General features: G+C 37.7%; 2 protein-coding genes and 1 long non-coding RNA gene across 5 annotated transcripts in view; 1 reads left to right on the plus strand and 2 right to left on the minus strand.

Annotated features, from left to right (window-relative positions):
• The window catches only part of LOC116850578 (ras-related protein Rab-3), a 10,064-nt gene extending 8,741 nt beyond the window's left edge, over positions 1-1,323 (minus strand). Inside the window, exon 1 of one of the 2 annotated variants that reach the window (XM_032829036.1) lies at positions 751-1,323. The gene's annotated coding sequence lies outside the window, so the exon portion shown is untranslated. Of the gene's footprint in view, positions 1-623 lie in introns of both variants that reach the window. The other variant, XM_032829037.1, reaches the window with a different exon arrangement.
• LOC116850580 overlaps positions 1-21,073 on the plus strand; it is a 298,594-nt gene that overhangs the window by 66,728 nt on the left and 210,793 nt on the right. The gene's annotated exons all lie outside the window — the stretch shown is intronic.
• On the minus strand, positions 2,628-16,419 carry LOC116850574 (facilitated trehalose transporter Tret1-like). 2 transcript variants are annotated; one of them, XM_032829025.1, is made up of 6 exons: positions 15,205-16,419; positions 8,712-8,753; positions 7,386-7,588; positions 5,926-6,339; positions 5,014-5,585; positions 2,628-4,390 (listed from the first exon to the last, which is right to left on the minus strand). In XM_032829025.1, the coding sequence occupies exons 1-6, from the start codon at positions 15,237-15,239 to the stop codon at positions 4,064-4,066; spliced, it is 1,593 nt and encodes a 530-aa protein (XP_032684916.1). In that variant the 5' UTR covers positions 15,240-16,419; the 3' UTR covers positions 2,628-4,063. The 2 variants fall into 2 exon arrangements, with proteins under 2 accessions (XP_032684916.1, XP_032684917.1); XM_032829026.1 differs by lacking the exon at positions 8,712-8,753 and having other exon boundaries at positions 15,205-16,416.

Below are 21,073 nucleotides of genomic sequence, written 5' to 3' on the forward strand. Positions count from 1 at the left end.
CTCTCTCTCTCTCTCTCTCTCTCTCTCTCTCTCTCTCTCTCTCTCTCTCTCTCTCTCTCTCACACACACACACGTACACACATACACACACACGCGCACACACATATACGTCACGACCCTACGGTATGTCGCATGAGACGCAAAAGGTGAGCCCGGGTGAATGGAAAGTTGACGATCATGCCCGCAGTTCCCGTGACGGTCGACCAAGAGAAAGCGAACGCGCAGGAGATCGAAGCGCGTTTCGCTGTCAGGCCAGGTCGAGCCGCCGAGGCACTGCGGGAAAATGTATCTCGGGGATGTATGGGGGCCTTCTCCCAGTAATGAAAAGTTGCGGTTCGTATACGCAGAACAGCAAAAGAGTAAGAGGGAAAGACGTCGGGCAGGGAGTAATATAAGACGAATCTGATCGATACGCGTTTTGCATGAAACAGAGAGAGAGGCGAGTATCATTCAGAAGAGCAGGAACGTCAAAGAGACGGAAGCGGGTAGAGACCAAGATAGGCAGAGAGATAGACAGAGAGAGGCAGAAAGATATAAGATAAAAGAGGGGAAGGGAGAGTGAGAAGGAAAGAGAGGAACAGATGAAGAGAAATCAATAAGCAAGCTTATCGACGCAAGTTTACCCTTCGCGTTTCGAAAATCCGTCGGTGTGTTCGGTGGTTTTCGCGAGTCTCTTGTATCTGACGATCGCCACGGGCGAGATTGTCGAATCGAGCGAGCGAGCGAGCGAGCGTCGAAGCGAAACGTCACCTGGAAGGGTTACTCCCTGAAGGTGGGAAAGGAGGTGGTCTCTCCTTGCGGACGGCGGATCGCTCGTGCCTCCTCGAGTGCGACGAGGGCAATCCCGCACGAACGTAGTCGGCGGCGACCGTCGATGCGACGAGAGATGCGACGGATGCACCACGCGCTGCGCTCGGCGCTGCCACCGATCGATTAATATTTAACGCACGGTGTAGTAACGCGCGCGTTGGCGGCGGCGACGGTGGCGGCGGCGGCGGCGGCGGCGGCGGCGGCGGCGGCGGCGGCGGCGGTGACGACAACGACGATGACGACGACAACGACGACGGGGACGGTTCAGTTGATGCGTGGGGTAGTTCTCTCTCTCTCTCTATCTCTTCCTCCCTCTTTCTCCCCCTTTCTCTTTCCCTCTGTCGGCGCACTAAACGAAAGATATTACTCCCTCACGATGCAACCCGCGACCGCTCTCGTCGGTCGCACGCAGCACGATAGCGCGGCAAGGGTTTATTTCGCGATTACAAAGAGACTGGACTGCTGGCTCACGGTGAGGTCTCGCGCCACCGTAGACTCCGCGTATATAGCTAAAATATCGACCATTTCGTACGAACCCCCGCCCGTGTCGGCCCGATCCGGAGGAAAAGCCGCGCTTGCGCCCGCCGAACGCCCCGACTGACATCAATATAACTGTGAATAGGTGGTGGGCCGCACACCCTCCTGCTAGGAGGGAGAGAGAGGACACTTGTTGATCCGGGGCTTCCCCCCGTGGATATCACGTCGACTTCCGCGACTTTCGATCTGCCGCTCCTGGTCGATCGAATCATTTCGTGAATCGATCGCGGCGTCGGTCATCACCATGAACGCAATTTTTTCACTTGTTGTTTTTGTCGAAGTGTGTTTTCACTCGCTTCCTTCTTGGGTGCTCTTAATTGAGAAAAGTTTCATTATCGGGCAGGAAATGCTTGAAACACAGACACGTCATCATGCTATTCCGAAGGGAATAAACGAGCGACCGAGTGATTCTGACCTTAATTAGGAAATCGCGTAACTTCGTGTTTTTTATCGGAATGAGTTACGTTTTTGAGAATTAATTTGGAGATTCCGGAAGTATCTTGAGGAGGATACTTTTTACTTAGAGATGATGTCCCCTTTCCACGAGGAAAAGACAATCTAATGTTTAATTTGAGCATATTTAATATAATAAATTAACGAAAATCGCGACAGAATTATTTTCAAAGTTCCTCATTGTGGAACAATCAATGCTGAATCCGATAAAGAAAAGTATGATTGAGCAAAAGTATCTCAAATATGCAGCGTGAAGTAATAACCGACCTATGTTTGCCTCACATAGAATACTATGTGTTCCATCTATAGTGAGACTGGAGAACCTAGAGTTTCCTTGTATTTCTGTCGACTGGGGAGAAGGTCTGATTAACAATATTGATTTCTAGCGGTGTAACACCTCAAACGTTCGCTTCTCACGGTATATATTAATATGCTTGTGCATATACACTTACTGTTTATAAGTGAACGACCTCAACTATGCCGATGCGTCATCATATGTTAAATATATGAAGCGTATCAATTTTCTCTGATCACTTTTAATTTGACAGGATACCAATAACATCTTCATTTTGTCTGTAATAATTGTGTGATATTTTGCTGAGCACGCGTAAGACGTTTTTGGAAACAATACATTGAGTTAAAGATATACTTGGAAAATAACATAAAAATAATATCGTTAAATAGGAAAATAAAAAGCTTTCCTAATTCCCGCTGTTGAATTGCATTGAAAAAGTCAGTCTGACCTATCATTGAGTCGTACTACGACTTCGCTTTCTCCGTTAAACACGGCAACGGCTCGTTATGCACGTTTGAATTAAAGACGGTAAAATATTACAGCCAAGATGCGAACCTTATTTAGTCAAGATTCAAACCCACTGGTAACTGGCCTTTTTGCAATACCGCTGGTTGGCGCCAGGCAATCTGTTAAGCGCCTTTTCCACGGGTCTAGCAAGACATATCATTCCAAAATATATTTGCAAAATCTCCACTACGAGTAGCTACCGTTTTTACTGATAGAATAAAGTCGTAATATGACTCAATGAAAGATCAAATAAACTTTTTATTTCCAAGTACTACGATATTCTTTCTTTCTTCAGCGGTAGGTCTATAGATGCAATTACATATTATTTATTAAGTATAATATAAGTAATTATGCAAAGATTAAAAAATAATCGATTATTTTCGGCGGTTTGAGATACGGTCAATTATTTATATATATAAAAATGGATTATTTGGATAATTCTTCTTTTCTTTTCGATATTACTTATATATTAATTAGCAGTCGTTCCTTAATTTTATGTATAAGGCTTTTTATTATACATTACAAAAATGCGTAAAGTCTACTATTTACAGCGTCTCTATTCATTAAGAATTCTTAACTTCATCGAATGGACGTGTAATATTCCACCGTGAACAATATTTGGGCGAAATACAAAAATAAAATCATCTGACACTTTAGCTCAAAATATATCCTTTGTACGTTTAGCACTAATAATCACTAAATCGTCGCACGAGAGTAACACGTATCCGTCGGTATAGTTAGTTTAGTTTCACTTGACAATCGTGGCCTCGTGTATTTATTAAAACCGACGTATCTAATCGCGCAACAGAACGCGTTCTCATGAAATATGGAAGCTTCTATAAGCGATAGCGGAGGAACAAGCTCGAGATCGATAAGGCAATGTCTGCTTCTCGAGCGTTCCGCTCTTAACCGATATTAGGAGCTCTTCGTGGCGGCTTCGCGTTTTTTTCTACGAAGTAACGCGAAATGATAAGTAACTCGCGACTTTAACGCGCTGTAACCTTGTGGAATCGCGCGTTCGCTTTTTAGCTCCTTGCCCGGAAGTTTCACCTCGGAATCAGTAAAATTGCTTCAATTACGTGCTTTTGTATAATTGAGCTCCGCTGTGCTACTTCCAAATTAATTAAAATTCATCATCACTTTATATTCGATCATCTCTTGTTCTCTCCCCTCTTTTCCTTCATCTATTCCAACGTCAATGGCGGAAAGGCGATCGATTTGTTTGCGCGATGATTTTTCTCTTGTTCAAGCGGCGCATAATAAACCGCGCACAGCGGCTATTAGATTTAATAACCGTGTCTAGAAAATAATAACCTTCGAAGCTGGACTTTGTTCATATTTTCTTCGTTCAAAAAACCAGGTATCCAGCTCGTCCGGTTAACGCGATTTCGCATTGTTCTTAACAAAACTTCATTGAATAAATAATGTTATCGCACAACGCGTCGGCAATGATAAGTCAATTTACAATTTGCTCTCGCTATTTTCATCGTAGACAACCGCCGAATTCGTGGCAGCCCATTTCTCCTTTAAGACGTGTTGTTCCTTTCTAGGCCTGTTCCTCAGGTCTTGTATGCCTGCGTAATGTTCCTCGATTTCCCTCAAAGTCCTACCTTCGGTCTCGGGTAATATCACGAATAGTAAACAGCCGCCGATCAGGTTGATCAGAAAGTTGAAGAAGAACGTGCCGGACAGTGTTAGCCCGTTCATTATGTAGAGAAAGGATTTATTTGCGATCGATGTGAAGATGTAGCCGATCGAGCCGGCCGCGCCGGTCGCGCTGCTGCGTACCTGGTTATCAACATAAATCATTTGATATAATGAAAACATTGTCGTTAAATACTTACGAGCTACATAGACGAGATCAATTATTCAGCTTCGTGACGTAATATTCCAGGAAAAATCATATTACACGAAAGAAAATAGATATTTCTTTGAAGTGAAACGCATGCAAATGTAATAATTGGTATCTTTATAGGGAGGCATCTCTTTATCTCTGTTCGCATTCGATTCCGAAATCATGAAAAGAACAGCTCAGTATCAACCCTTAGGCTGCGAGAAAATTTCAAGAATAATTTTTGCAGTGTCTTTTAAGAAAAATTTGTATTAAAATACTAAAGATTGTAAGTAAATATTCTATTTAGATATTACCTAATATTTTTACCATATTTTTTATCTAATAAAAACAAAATAGGGTTGGTCAAAGACTCTGCACTGTAATTAACGTTGATAAAAATAACGTCATAGCCTTAGGGTTAAAGAAGAGAATTTTCCACTCGAATTTCAATCGATTGCTAATTTAATTGCACGCGTGTAAGAAAACTAAGAGAAAAGTCGACAAGAGTTACGCGAGATTAAAATTAAGAATTAAAGAGGGAATAAATACGAGATCATTGTCAATTTCGCGAACGTACATTCACGGGGAACACCTCGCCCACGAGGATCCACGGCAGCAACCTGATGCCGATATGCGACAAGAAGGCACTGCCTATCATGAGAATGGTCGGTATCCAGGTGTAGTTCACCCCATTTATGTACTCCGCGTCGTTCAGATAGCCGTAGATAGCAGCGAGGAGGAAGCACAGGCCGGTGCCGCCAACCGACAGGAAGGACAGTGTGCGTCTTCCCATAAAACGAATCGCCATCACGCAGATCAAAGTGCCGATCAATTGCGCGACACCTAAACACACCGCGGCCGTATAACTGTCGATCGGCGCTTTGAGCTTCACGAATATCACGACGGCGAAAGTCTGCAAGGTCGCGATGCCGTTAAAGGCGCTGATGAAGAAAGCTGCGCTAACCAGGATGAAAGGCAGGTAGAACGTGCGTTTGGTGTACAATCGCCAGGTCTTTTCTTTCTCCCCGGTATCGGCCGGCTTCTGCACCGCTTCGCAGAGCGTCCGATATTCGTCTCTCACTTGGTTCGGGCCTACCCAGCCGCGTAGCCAGCAGAGAGCTTGCTCTGATTCCTTAAGACGACCTTTAACTGAAAAGAAAAAAGCGAACGCACCCGACGCGCCGAATTGTTGACTCCCAACACGAAACATAGTTGGATATTCGTTTTGTAGAAATAAAAAATTACACAGAGCAGCCAAAACACACTTTCGAATATTGAAATACGATTTCGCGCGAGGAAGACGGAGAAACGGTATATATCGTGTATGTCGTGTGTATTTAATGTCTTTATTGAATTAAATTGACTTAAATTCAATTAAATCGAAATTAAACTAGATAAAAGCGTATAGAATCAAGTCAGATAATTCAATTGTCTAATCGTCGAGTGGACAATCTCTCAATAAGTGAATCGTTCGTGCGAGGTAGCTCACCAGCAAACCAATACGGGCTCTCGGGCACCAGGCACAACGAGAAGAAGCAAAGAACCGGATAAGCCAGGTTGATCAATGCTACCGTTCTCCAGTGAGCCAAACTGCCACCTAACATCTGCGTGAAGACACCTAGTATGACGGCTACTGAGGAAGTCGCAGAGAGAATGCCGCGCAAGTGAGCCTGCGTTATTTCTGCAACGTAAGTCAAAACCGGTGCTTCTAGAAGACCTCCGGTCAGTCCTGTCAACGCGAGCGCTGTAAACAGCATCGCTGAATTGTTGGCATAGTGAAATATCAGCCAGGCCACCACAAATGGAATGTTGGACATCATCATTGTGCGCTTTCTCCCGAAATGTTGCGAGAGCGGTCCGCTCACGAGACAGCCGATTGGCACGAGAAATAAATTCAGACTACCTGGGAGAATATATCTTATTGTTATCACTGATTATATTGTTATGTGAAAACATAATTATATTCTTATATTATTATAAAGATCAGTAGATAGAGATAGATAGATAGAGAGAGAGAGAGAGAGAGAGGGGGGAGAGAGAGAAAGAGAGAGAGAAAGATATGCACCGTAACACACCCATTAAGGCCCAAGAGAAAACCGCTGAGGATAGGCTTTCAAAAACCATCTAAATTAGGACAAAGCGTCGAAATTTGTTAAAAAGTGAAAAAAAAATTTGTGTTGGATTTCAAAATTCAAGATAGCGGACCAATATGTCGGCCCGAAAATTTTAAATTTTGACCTATTTGAGTGAAAATCCGTATAAGGGGGGGGGGGAGGGTTTGGGATTCGCTGAGCATGAATATGCACTTATTTTTTCAAAATTCGTAGTGGCGGATTCAATATGTCCGCTCAAAGATGCGAAAATTTGACATAGTTTTGTTATTTGGTGAAAAATCCAACCAAATTATAAGCTACCTTTTTAAGGTGTTTGTTTTGGGGCAAAACATCATACTTTAGCAGACTGTAGAAGAAAAATGGTTTTTTATTTTAAAAATCAATATGGCGGCCAAAAATTTTTAATTTTGGTTTATTTCAATGAAAATATGTTTTGAAAAATTTTGAAAAAATAAGTACATATTCATACTCAGCGAACCCAAAACCCCCCCAAAAGGGTTCTCACTCAAATAGATTAAAATTTCAAATTTTCGGGCCGAAATATCCAACACAATTTTTTTTTCACTTTTTAACTAATTTCGACATTTTGCCCTAATTTAGATGGTTTTTGAAAGATAATCCTTAGCGGTTTTCTCTTGGGCCTTAATGGGTTAATTCGGCTTTATCAGCTAAGTTTTAGTTTGTCGATTAAAATGTTGATAATTACGCGGGACTCGATTTCGATGGATGAATATTGTAGAGAAAGCGGAATGAAACTTAAAAAATTTCATTGAAAAAATTCCCAGTTTATATTCCAGAGAGCTGATATTCTTTGTTTACTCAAGCCGATACTTACTGATCCATGTTAGCTCCTCTAAACTGACAATGATATCCGAATCATCTCTCTGTAAAGCCGGGATGAGGATAGTTGAAAACCCCAAAGAAGAACCGAACGTGAGCAGTAGTAAATTTTTTGCGCTAACCGCGCAACATTGCGGTAACGTTTGTCGAAATTTGGAGACCTGTGTCTTGTTGACCGCAACCGTTTTATCATCACTCCTGAAATACACGAAGAATTAATGCAACATATATTTTAATAATAAGACGATCGAAATATATAGTGAAATTATATTTAATAAAATTAACTTATCTATATAAAACTTCTTAAAACTCCCTTTAGAATTTCTCGTGAATAATCTTGTACATAAATTAAATTAAAATCTTTAAGATGTGTGTGTGTGTGTGTCCTTGTTACATAATATTAATATTTATTATTAATATTAATATTTTATTATTTTAATTTTTAAAATTTTATCTTAATCTTATTTTATCGTACTCTTTTTCCTCGCGCATGGAATATTCTATATTATAACTGCTGTTTAAATTATCCTACACGAAGAAAAATAATTTGCTGGCCCAGCAAATTTTCTACTAGCAAAATCTTTTCGTTATTATATAGACAGCAAAACGATTTGCTAAGAGTACTAATCACTATTTGCTGGATATAATTTGCTGAATCTACAAATTATTTTGCTATAAAAACCATGATTTATATAAGCAGTTGCGGTTTTGCTCCGATAGCAAATAAATTTGCTAAGGATTTTTTTGCATCAATAGCAAACGTAATTCTTAGGATAAATACACTTAACAAATTTTTTCTATCCTAGCAACGAAACTACTTCTGCTCTCATAACGAACAATTTGTAAGATTAGTTATGCCAACTAAATTTTTTTGATGTCACTACAGATAAATATACAGTAGCAACGACGATTTTGCTAAAAGAGCAAAATTATTTTTCCTCGTGTAGACATATTAACTCGAAGACTAATAAGAAGTTTTACGGTACGTCAAGCGCCCATCAATCAATTATTTAGATAAAAGCCCGTCAGTGTCAGCGCTGCGTATATGGAGGAATAATTTTCGAAACTTTCGCAATATACCTGTAGAGTCATATTTTCGCGAGAATTCTCGTATTGAGATGATAATCACTTGAAAGGCCAAAAAGTCAAAAAGAGCGTCATAACGATTCGTTTTTCTTTTTTATGAAAACAACACAATAGCAAACAATATGTCACGAACGAGAAATATATGAATCGTGCTATTTTTTGATCGAACAGTATATAAATTTTAAGATATTCATTCGGTTTCTCATATATTTATTAATACGTATATTTAGCATACCTTGATAAGTAGATAGATATAACTGACTTTGTCTTTTTCTTTCTAAAAATAATATTCTCTGAAACTAAGAGTTACTTAATAACCCTGAAGACTTTGGGATTCAACACGCTCGGCAAAACCTTACGCGTCTACGTGTACTGCATTGAATACTCAATCAGCCGAATAAACGATGTTAAATAGGACACAGGCAACTATCAAGGTAAAAGTACGGCGTATTCGCGAAGATGACTGAGTTTATTCGCAAAACACTTCAATATATACAGGGAGAGCTGATGTAATGCGTGGTGACTATTATTTTCAAGCGTGTGCGTACACGTACGCATGTGGTGGAAAATTGTGGTAGCTCTAACGATAATATAAGTGTTAAGAATCTCTGTTATGTCGGTCTCCGTATGCGTAATTAATCAGGATAACGACGCGTATCACACTTAGCGCGCGTTTAATGCGCGCAGAGAATGTCCCTGAAGTCGTGGCTTGATGTCTTCATTAGAAAGGAAGAAAGAGGTGATAGTGCATAAATTTCTAGTATCCTGAGGGGACAAAAATAAACCGATAATCTCGCTCGCGCGCTCAAAGAACGGTAAACCGGTTTACGATGATCCACATGTCGCGCGTTGCGCAAACGTTCGAGAACGCGCATAATTACATAAGCGCAATAACAGTTGACGGTTGTAAGCGAGCCTTTTATGTCGAATCGTGCCGGTGTAAAATCATTTGCAGCGAGTGTCACACGAGTCGTCGGGCGAACAATGTGACGATTAGAGCGAATCGTGTGTTTACGCGAGGTCGCGTGACAAAACGAGTAATTATCTTAGCCCTAATCGTGCCCAGTGATTTTCTTCCGCCATTTCGTCATTTTACAGATCACGCGGAGTCGGTGTGTCACGATTTATGGGACAGCTTTGGGACCCGAAACGTGTCAGTTGTTATTCTCCCGTTGTCAGGTCGCTATTCTTTCGCTCGGAATGAAACAAGTTCAATAATGACGTAACGCGATCTTGTTTTCCACATGCGCGGCAACACAAATGCGTTCGTTGCTCTTGCTCGCGCGCGCGAAAAGGAAAATGTGCAATTTTACGAACTCGAAATGAACAGACAAGATACGCAGTTATTCTTCTTTAGAACTTTCTTAGGGAAAATTGCTCGCCATTTGTCCGAAATTTGTTCATTTTTGACATTGTGCTGCACGTTTCACTTTTTTACAAATAATTTCTTCAGGTCAGGTTCTCCTAATGACTTAAAAAACGAAACTATTTTCGTACAGAAATATTCAAAGTACAGCAATTTCAAATAAGTGGTTTAAATTGGTTAATTACATTTAAGTTTGTTCAGTGCACAACGCACATTAGTGGCAAGGTTATGTATAAGCAATGATAACAACTTAGTTTATTTTGTTATCTACTTAAATACATATATACATATATGCATATATACATATATACATATATGCATATTGCGTTAGATAAGCATAGTTTTTCCGGTCTCTTCTAGTAGGCGGCCACCTTCTATTTCTATTAGACACGACCAATGACGTTGGCATGCTAATGAGCAATCATACACGAAAAAAATGAATAATTATGTTAATCGGAAGATAGTAAAGTATTACTTTTATTTTTAGTGACGCCATTAAGAGCTAATTTTATCATGTAATTTTTATATAGTGGGAAAGATAATAATGTTTGTACGTAGCGTCCAACTTTTGTTATGAATTCCGAGTTATGAATTCTTAGACACATAACTGCATAATACTACAAACTCACTCGCTCGTGTTTCCCGTGCGCTTCTAAGAAACTTCATGCGACTCCTTTATAATTTGTTGCCCGAGAATGGCCTGGTCGCGACATTCTTACAAAAATCATGTCAGTTTTGAATTAGTCAAGATCTCTGAGCCTAATTTAACCTTCTCGAATTCAGTAAAAAACAGATTAATCATCAACAAAGTGATAGTCGTCATTATTTACGAAAAAAAAGAATGATTATGTTAACTAGAAAAATGTGGTGTTAACGCACATGCTGAATGATTTACCGGTCTTAATTAACGACAAATCGTTAACTACGAAAAATCATTCGGTACATGCATTAATACACAAACATTATTATCCTCCTCATTATATAAAAATTGCACGAACATCCAGCATTAGCTCTCAATGGTCTTATTTTCCTCGTAAAGTTAGGTTTTACCTTTAGAGCTTGAAATATATATTTGTTTCTTTTATTTTTAGCTCCAGTAACAAATTCTTGATTACGTTGATCCATGTGACATCATACATTAGCACTGTGATTTTTTGTTGCTCGAAAAAAATATATTTTAGAGGCTACGAATCGGGAGTGCAGCCAAGGATTGATTCTTGAAGCCAGAAAGAGAAGTTATGTCATATGTTACTATTTTTTTAGTTAACATAATCATTCTTTTTTTTTCGTAAATAATAACGACTATCACTTTGTTGATGATTAATCTGTTTTTTACTGAATTCGAGAAGGTTAAATTAGGCTAAAAAATCTTGACTAATTCAAAACTGACATGATTTTTGTAAGAATGTCGCGACTAGGCCATTCTCGGGCAACAAATTATAAAGGAGCTGTCGCATGAAGTTTCTTAGAAGCGCACGGGAAACACGAGCGAGTGAGTTTGTAGTATTATGCAGTTACGTGTCTAAGAATTCATAACTTGGTACAAAAGTTGGACGCTACGTACGTCGAAGGACGTACCAATCGATGCCGATTTTGTATCGGCCGTTCAGATCTGACTTTAATTGCACTTAGAGCACGTACCGAGTGTCCTTCGTGCGCGCACAATGTACGTCGACAATACAATCGGTGCTACGGGAAATTGAATGGTCCACGACATTTAACCGCCCGAATGAGAATCAGATTTTGTCGGGAAATTGCGACAAAAACGGTCGAGCCGCTAATCATTCAGTTCTCGGCGACTGAATCGCGTAATTCGGAGAAATAAGCGCTGCCGTTTTTCTCAATTATCTCACGACTTCGCACTCTGCCGCGAAAAGGAAGAATGATGAGAAAACGTATCCCGAAACAATTCACGTGCGAAATTCACACGAGCCGTGAACTGTTTGCGAAACGTCATACGCAAACGCGCGCGAGAAATATATTGTTGCGCGTAGCGTCGAGCATTAATCGATGAAAATCCTTTTTGACTAAAATAATCGATAAATACGTAACCTACATTAATTATTCGCAAAATCAAAGATCATTTCATCTACTGATGGAATTAATTATTAATCAAACTTGGATGTGATTGATATACCACTGATTAATATTTAATTTTACTAATCAATTGAATTACTCGTGATTGCATACATGACGATTGGTTAATTTCGGCCGTTGATTCGCCAATTATTTTAATCGAAGATAATTTTCATCAATCAATGTCCAGCACCGATTACGCACCTTTTTGACAGTTTTGTTCTCTGCTACGATTTTGTTCTGCAGTCAGCCACGATACATGATCTATGTGGAACTTTCGTCGAAATTGAAGAAATTGATGTCATAGTCGTGCGTGAGCTGTTATCGTCACGATAACAATTATTCTTTTAAGTATTTAGTTACGTTACGTTTAATTCAGTATTTTGTTACGTGTCACGTACTTGACAATAGACCGAGCCTACGGAAACGCGCGTTTTTCCGGGCTCTTTAAGCGCGCCGTGCCAAGGTTTTCCGTGATACCATATCGATATCGCGCTGCATCACTTCGGTAACACCTTCCCGGCCTGAGTCGACCCGGTCGAATTGTCATCGAGCGATTATTTATTAATGAGATTTCTCGTCGCCAGCTGACCGGCCGAATGCAAAGGAGATGAGAAATGGCAACGCCGTCTCGCAGGCAGTTCTGATTGACGCAAAGAATATTAATTAGCCGTTGCACGGGGGCGGCATTAATGCGACGAGATTGGTCAGTGGCCTATTTACGAGCAGGCAGGTACAGACGTCGTCTACCGTTTATTTCGGTGCACTTAATAGCACAATTCGGATTGCAGTAATTAGTTTTGTTAAAATAGAACAAGTAGATCAGATCAATGTACACCTGTGCTTCTAGTGTTTCGAGTCAGGCGAGAGTCTTTAGAGTAAAGTCTTGCAAAGCGAAGTGTTCATTTGTTAATTAATAACGGGGAATTTATTTGTGATATGTGCACGCAATGGAAAGTTGTTTATGCAAACAAAACGCGGAGGGAGAGAAATAAAATGTGAAGTGTAAAATTCATGCGGAAACAGCAGAGTAACACTTGAAGTTAATGTATCAATCTCTGGACGGGTCAGAGCACTGTGCGAGAGAATGTTCTACAAAAACTGACTGCGCAAGTGTTACTCGTTGATGGTAAAAACGAATTAATTGAATATTGGTTTTTACACTGATATACATATAGAGATTATGAGGAAACAAATTTATAAGATAAACCTGTCAATGTTTGGACATTTGTTTTATACAATAAATTTTTAATAACAAGTTAAAGTTAGCTATTATGCCTTGCTTTGATTAGAAAATTACCTTACTTGGCGATTAACTTTCCGGAAATTGATGCTTTCGTCTTAAACATGTATACGGTAAATTGCGATCGAAACCTGCACTATTTATGTAGTTATTTACAACACGTGTTCGTTTCGTACAATCAAGTTTGTTGCAGGCACAGTTGTGACGCGGGCTGTTTTCAGTAAAAACAAAGCTAAATGTAATTAAAGCGTCTTCGCCGCTTTCTGATGTGATACAAGTTACGTAAACGTAAAATGTGTCGTAAGAACAATTCGGATGTGATGGTAACGTTTAAAATAGAGCTGTTAGTAAGGATGAAGTAGTGGAAATTCAATAATATCTCATTTCCTGCAATTACAGTAATATTCAGTTTCACCGGCAAATGTCGAGTAATTTCATTCGCGACTCGCAAGCCTGCAGTTCGTATGGCCCCCTATATATGACACAATCGAGAAGTGAACACTCGAGATTTTTGTTTTAAAACTGACGTAGAATCAATCTTGGAACATCATATACATTCTTCGATGACATAGAGATACACAACTGACGTGCACGTCGTTTGTCAGTCGTGCACGTCAGTTGTGTACCTCTGTGTCATCGGATAGTCGGTTACTTTACTTATCATGTTCATAAATTCCACATTTTATAATTTATGAAATTTATAATTCTATGTAACGTCTTTCTACTTGTGATAAATCCACCAGTGGATGAAGATAAAAATTAATCAGAGCATTTTGTCCTAACTGTAGATCATTGAAGGTTAGTGAAACTTTCAATCATTTACATAAATTTGAGCTATTGACTGATATAAGTAACTAATGCGCATTATAGTTTTGAAACAAAAATTATTAAACTTTAAATTAGTTTATTGTAAATTATAAAGAAATAATTGGAAACATTTTTATGCGTAAGTCCCAGCTATGGGTCAGCAAATATTACGTGCCTGCATAACGTTTTATACGGTATTCAATTTTATATTAATAATTTCTATATATTGTTTTGGTCTATATAGAATAATGATATACGTAGCATAGTCTACTGACAGTTTCATAAGTCTGAAGAATCAATAAAGCGACTGATATCCTAGTTTTTTTCTAGATATTAGAATATTAAGAATATTTGTGAATATAGCTTTAGAATTTAACTGTTTGTAAACGAGCTAAAGAACATAAAAGAATTTGTTTCATGTTTTCACATTACGTATTTATATTCATTATTCGTATTCGTATACATTAAATACGTGTATTTTTTTAATACACTAATAGACAAAGTTTGATCCGAAATTGGAACTCGACTCATAATTAGGATTGCTGCCTTATTTATTCGGTTCGTGGATGAAATTACCGTTAATGAGACCGAACAACAGATTCCAGTGAACGACAATCGTCGAGTTTGTGTTTAGCATTACATCACAGGCGTGTAATAATGGCTTGCGTTGCGAGTTTCATTGCAAATTGTCGGTTTAAATTGACATATATACTCGCGTACATATATACACGGTTACGCGACACTTTCGGTAAAAGGGTACGCCGGGGAAAGCCGTTCCTCGCGTCATTAGTTACATTGCTACATCGTAATCGATCGCAACTCTAACGGAGCCTGAGAAACTCGGTTGTAATCTGCCGCGCAACTAGGCAAATTGATCTTGCGGAAATTTGCGAAACTATGTCAATAATACGTTTTCCCTTTTTTTCCTGGGACGACGGAAGGCCCCCAGGAACCAATTAGATGCGGCATACACCGGTACCTTGAATTTTGAGCTCGCAATTCTTCGGATCCTTCGCACCAAGGCTGACGCGATTACTCACGCGTTATATTGCCAAATGGGAAGTCGTGCGTTCGTGCAATAAAAAATCAGACGTCGATCAGTAATCATGACGAGAAAAGCGACGAAGGGGAAGAACCTCGCGCGAATATTGCGAGTTCTTGGGAATACTTTGGGTCTTGTTTTTCTTTCTTTTCATTCGCGATTTCCGATGACTCCATCTAGAAAGTATATCGAACCTCTTTCCGGTCTCCACGCACTCGGAGCTTGACATCTTCTTGGCTGGAGCGGCGAAATTGGATTGTCCAGTCGGGCACGAAAGTCACGTCGTGTGTATTTTACGATCCGCGCCACATATCACTGTGAGCGCTTTTTATTACGTGGTAAATATAAGAATATGATTTCGTATTTTTTTATGTATTTATAGTGCAAATAAAAACGTATTAAATGTACACAATCCGCGTAATTACGACAGTTATTCTTTATCACTGCATGATGTCTCGCCTTATTCTTGACTCGTGCATTTCTTCGAATTTACCATTCGTTGCTTTATTCTTTATCGTTTATCGGAAAGAAGCTTTATGGATGATGAAGATCTTCGTGCATCGTCAAATCGCATCAAGGCAGAGAATTAATTTCTTTGAATTTTTCCCTATTTCTGGCTCGCAGAGTGACTTTAACCGGGTTGTCACTGTTGTGCGGCGAGAGCTTTTCGAAATAACACTTGAAGAGTTGGAAGAATAAAGATAAGATTATTGCGTTTAGAAAATCCCGAATAAAATCCTCATAGAAGTGGATTTATGTTTCTGTCGGCTTCGAACTTGATGCCGATTCTTTTAACATGCTTTCACTTTTCCAGATCTTGTAGCCGGGTGTCTATATCGTTCGCATGCTTTCTCTCTCTCGTGGGGTAACCCCGGGGGAACTTCTCAACGGATATCTCGCTCTTTCGTTCGTTCACCCTCTCGAGTCTTCGACGTGATTTCGTGAGCACGTGAAGTGACTTCGTTTTTCGCAGTCTCTTTTTTTATCTCTATTGTCTTCTCTTATTTCTTTTTTTATTAAAAATCATAGACACGAATCTCTTTTATATAATCCGCGTGTAGACGATCGCGGCTGAAAGAAGACAGATGGACTGTCCTCAAAGATCGTCGCCGGCGACGAAAAATCCGGCGAGATCTCCGTCTGACCGACGACGGGAGAAACCGACGAAGTAGAAAGTATCGGAGATCGGCAGGTAGGTCACCGATACATTAGATCGGAACACCGCGATGGACTAAACGGCGCGCGACGTGAAAACCGCGAGCAAGCTACACTTTCGATTTTGACTCCCTCCTACAATACCTTCACCGGTGCTGACCGGAGGTTGGAAGCGAATCAGTTTGTACGCGCACGTACTTGTGACCTCCCTTTCCCCCCTCTTTCGACGCTATTTTATCGTAATTACACCCGGCGTACACGCGACTAGCGATCACCAGTGCGACGAGGAACAGCGTGACGGCAGGATCACGCGATCGACGATCGACACTAGGCTTGATAGTGCAGATTTTAAAGGATCATTCTCTGAGACGCGGAATCGCGTTCGCGTGAGATCGTGCAATTTCCTGGAGAATTACGCGCGAAAACGAGAACACACATTTAATTACCGATGAATTAATCGCGCATTCAGTTATTAATTTTCAAATTATTACACTTAGAGAGAAAATGTTTAAAAAATTAAAAGAATATATTTATTCGGCGGGTGTACCAATAATATATTTACTTAACTCTAAATTCTCTCGTTTAAACAGAATAAACAATTGTTCTCATGAAAAACAACGATTTTGACAAAATTTATATTTCTTTATTTGAAGAACATATTTTACTTATGTAAGAGTATGTTATATATATATTTTCCTTATGTAAGAGTATGTTATATTAATACCAGTAAATATGTTATTAGTATCCAACGAATAAATATTTTTTATTTTTTTAGGTATTTTTCTCTTACACACAGTGTACGTGTACACTGAGTACTACACGACGATACAAAAAAGTTCTCTTGTCAGGATATTTGTAATATTATGAATAATGTCCGTGTTTCACATGGTACGATTGTAACACCTGAAACATCGAGACATCTTGATATCCCTTTTTATGATTTTTTATTGGGCTCTTACACTTAAGTATCCTGTGTTTCGATATCGAGGACAGATAAATCGTACTGTCTTCCAAACTATCGGTAAATACACATTATGGTCGCTCTTATATAAATTATTTTCCTCCCGGGATTCCGTACTCTCTTCGGATCAGGGTCTTCTTATTCTTGTACACTGAGAAAAATTTCTGGTAATAATTATCCAGTGTTATAATTACTAGATTTAGTGAAATAGTATCAACTAAATATAAGGGGTGAATATAATTATTACCAAACATTTGGTAACATTTGGTAACATTTACCATATTGGTTACTATTTACCAAATGGTATGGTAAAACGCATTTGGTAAGTATTACCAAACTTTTTTTTCAGTGTATGCGGCATTTAACCTTTAGCGATTTTATGTCGAATCTATCTCGACGTTACGTTTCATTCCAGCCGATATACTCTCTAGACTTTTATAATTTGTTGTTTATTATAACTTATAAAATCAATTGCAATTATATATAACTATACAATTATAACTATATGATCATAACAATATTGGGATTTATTTTTTATTTGTTATATTATATCTTTACTTAGTTCCTTTTAAGTTTTAGTCGACAAAAGTAGAGTAAAATAAAAAGTAATAATAAGAGAAATATAAGATAAAGAAATATCAAAGTAAACGCAAAATTAACACAATACTATCGCGAGATATATAAGTGAATTATTATGGGTCAACTAGAAAGAAACGTCAGAGATAACTTTGACGTTCAAATCTCTCGTAAACGTTTGAGTTTATCATGAGTAAAAATTTTTTCAATTTCACCTCAATACGAATTTTGTGCACATTTATAATTTGAGTTGAACACGCGAACGTGACAAGTGTTATCGTTGCTAAGCTCAACTAAAGAGTCAATTTTTGTTGGCAATTTCGGTACTATTACATCTTCCGCAGTTGTAATATGCGCAAAGACAATTTTGGTCACCAAAGTTGGCAAAGGCAGCTTGTGGTTTTGTGGTTACATTCATATTTTTCTTTTACTAGACACTTAAGTATCATAAATTAGGTATTAGAGATCGTTGACGTGCACACGTAATAGAAAATGCACATGCATGTAGCGCATACAATATACAGATAAAATACTTCAAAGTATTATCATTTTGTTGCCGTGCAACAAATGTAAGAAAATTATTATTTCAATCTTACTTATTGCAACAAACATTGCAAACAAATTTCGATATCTATGCCAGAGAGATATAATTTTTTTTTAAGCAGTTAAGGCATGCACGTCCATAATCATACAGATATACATATATGCATATTAACAATTGGTGTATTATTATATATAATGCCCTAAGACGTCAATACCGTTGGCGTGAAGATAATAATGAGGAAACACTTGAGCCGTCATCTCGGGTAACCTCAATAAGACAATCGATTACGTAGACGGAATTTCATTAACTATTTTTACATCTTTATTATTACTTTTATCCTTTCACAACGAGTATTATCGTTTGTTTCAATTGTACAAAAAAGACACGATCTCAATGATTTCGTGAAATTTAAGATGCTACATATTTATAAACAAAAAATTTGCTTTGATTTGTTACATTCTAAACAGCGCAAATAAATCATCATTTTGTTCACAGTGCTCGAATTGTTTTTCACCCGAGATTTAGGGTGAACTCTGCCATCATAAGATGGCCATACTTTTTTAAAATGCTAAAAAATACATTTCTTATTGTTATTTCTTAATAGCGTTTGGCACATTACTTTACTGAAGCCTACAGTATATAATACTATCAGAGTTAAAGGGAAAATATTTTACTGAAATTTTGATATTTATTACACAAATGTCAAAACATGAGCATTGGTCATTTTACCTGAATTTTTCAGATAAAATGGTTAATAACATTAAGGAATAGGTAGCCCATATATATTTTATGTTCAAGATGTATTTGTTACTTTATAAAATAAAGAAAACATAATTTGACATGTTTATTTTAGTATAGGATATTTAATACATATTTATATGATAATAATAAGATCATTAAGAGCTAAGTGCTAATGTTCATGCCAATGTAATATAATGAAGATAATAACGTTTGCAGTGTAAACGCACGCGTCGAATGGGAATTAAGAATATTAGATAAGAGGGGTTATTTAAAAATCATAAAAAATTGGGGAATGCATTAGAGTCAGATGTATTTGAGATGTATTTTGTCAGTGAAAAGTGTGATTCTTTGTGTACGTTTATAAAAGACCTTATTATTATAAGTTTGGTTTTATCATTAGAGCTCTAAAGATACATGTTTAATTCTTTAATAAATATTATTATTGAAAAATATAATTCATATATAAAATAGAAACTTTTATTACAAAACTTAAATTTTAAATGCAATCTTCGATCAAAACATATTACACATAGAATAATAGTGAGCCATCTTACTTAAAATGAGAGTGAAAGACGGCCATAATATTTATAAACAAATAGTGAAAACGAAAATAAAAACTGCATGTTATTACAATTTACATACCTTCTTTATGTATCTAACGTTAATTGCGATAGCTTAACTATAATTTATTCGATATTAAAGCAAGTTTAGTGGACACATGAGAACGTTTATAGGTAATCGAAAATAAACATATAGTATAATATTCATAATTTTACTATTTTTAAAAATACATGCTCATACACTACGATAAATATCGATTATCTTTGTGACTGATTACACAAACGCAATGTTTTGCAATTATTAGAGGAATTATAGCCTATGATCATTTTTCCCGATATGGTCATAATATGGCGAGTTTACTCTACTCACATCATTTTTTTACACGAGGAAAATATAGATACTTTTCTTAAAGACCACCGCAAATTGTCCCACTGATTGATGCGTGAAATTTTTTCTCGCAAACGTGCACGAGAGGAAATTGAGTATTAAAGGTGATATTAATTCTGCTCATTATCCTAGGCGCTTTGTCTGATCGCGGATTATATCGCGGCTGCTGTTATTGATCTCTTCATTATTGTCACTAACACCGCCGATCCTCTCGCCTCAAGTAGCGTTGATTTACGTTTGCACGTTGATACGCGCTCGTAAATCAAAATTGAATATATTGCGCTTATTTCGTGGTGGGAAATTAAAGATTTTATGATTTTATGCAACTGTTTAGCATTATCGAGTCATTAATGTTTGTACTTTCATCCTGTAAAAGCAATTTGTTACATTCTATTGGAAGGAAAGTAGACTGCGAAATTAAGGTTCTTAAGGCGATGATGAATCCTGACACATAACGCAGTTTCGTAGCTTTCTCTTTTCTTCTAGTTGAATGCATCAAATTAAAAGTGCTTTCACCGAATGAAAGTATAAAGCTTGATCTATAATGCATTATTTGCTTCCCATTATTTTTTCTTTATCTCTTTCTGACTCAAACTTTAAATCTTAAACTAAAAAAAAAAACAAAAAACATAAAAAGAAAAAAAGAAACAAAGAACACATTGTAGATCAGGCTTAAATATTGATGAATGTTTAATGTCAAATAGTTACTTGAAATCATAAAAAAAGTTTATTTACAAACAGTTGGTAAGTTAGAAATCTGTTTTATAGACAGTCTAGAAATAAAATTTATTAATCATTTCGTGCAACTGTGTAGCGCAAAACTCATTGATGTTTGTAAAAAATACTTTCAATTCAGTGCATTCAGTTGGAAAAAAAGTACAAACTATGAAATAAAGACACTCAAGGCGATCCCGACATAACACAGCTTCATACTTTTTTTCTAGATTGGATGCATCAAATTGAAAATATCGGATGAAAGTACAAACATTAATGAACAGTTAACGCCAAATAATTGCATAAAATAAAAAAAAAATTATTAACGGTCAGTGAATTTAATCTGTTTTACCGACGGTCTGTAAATAAAAATTCAGCTAAAAGATATTAAAAAAAATATTATTAAAACAACCTTATTCAGATA

Source organism: Odontomachus brunneus, unplaced genomic scaffold (genome assembly GCF_010583005.1).
Source record: "Odontomachus brunneus isolate Ranch 3 - 2012 unplaced genomic scaffold, Obru_v1 Obru_scaffold_149, whole genome shotgun sequence".
Classification (NCBI taxonomy): Eukaryota; Metazoa; Arthropoda; class Insecta; order Hymenoptera; family Formicidae; genus Odontomachus; species Odontomachus brunneus.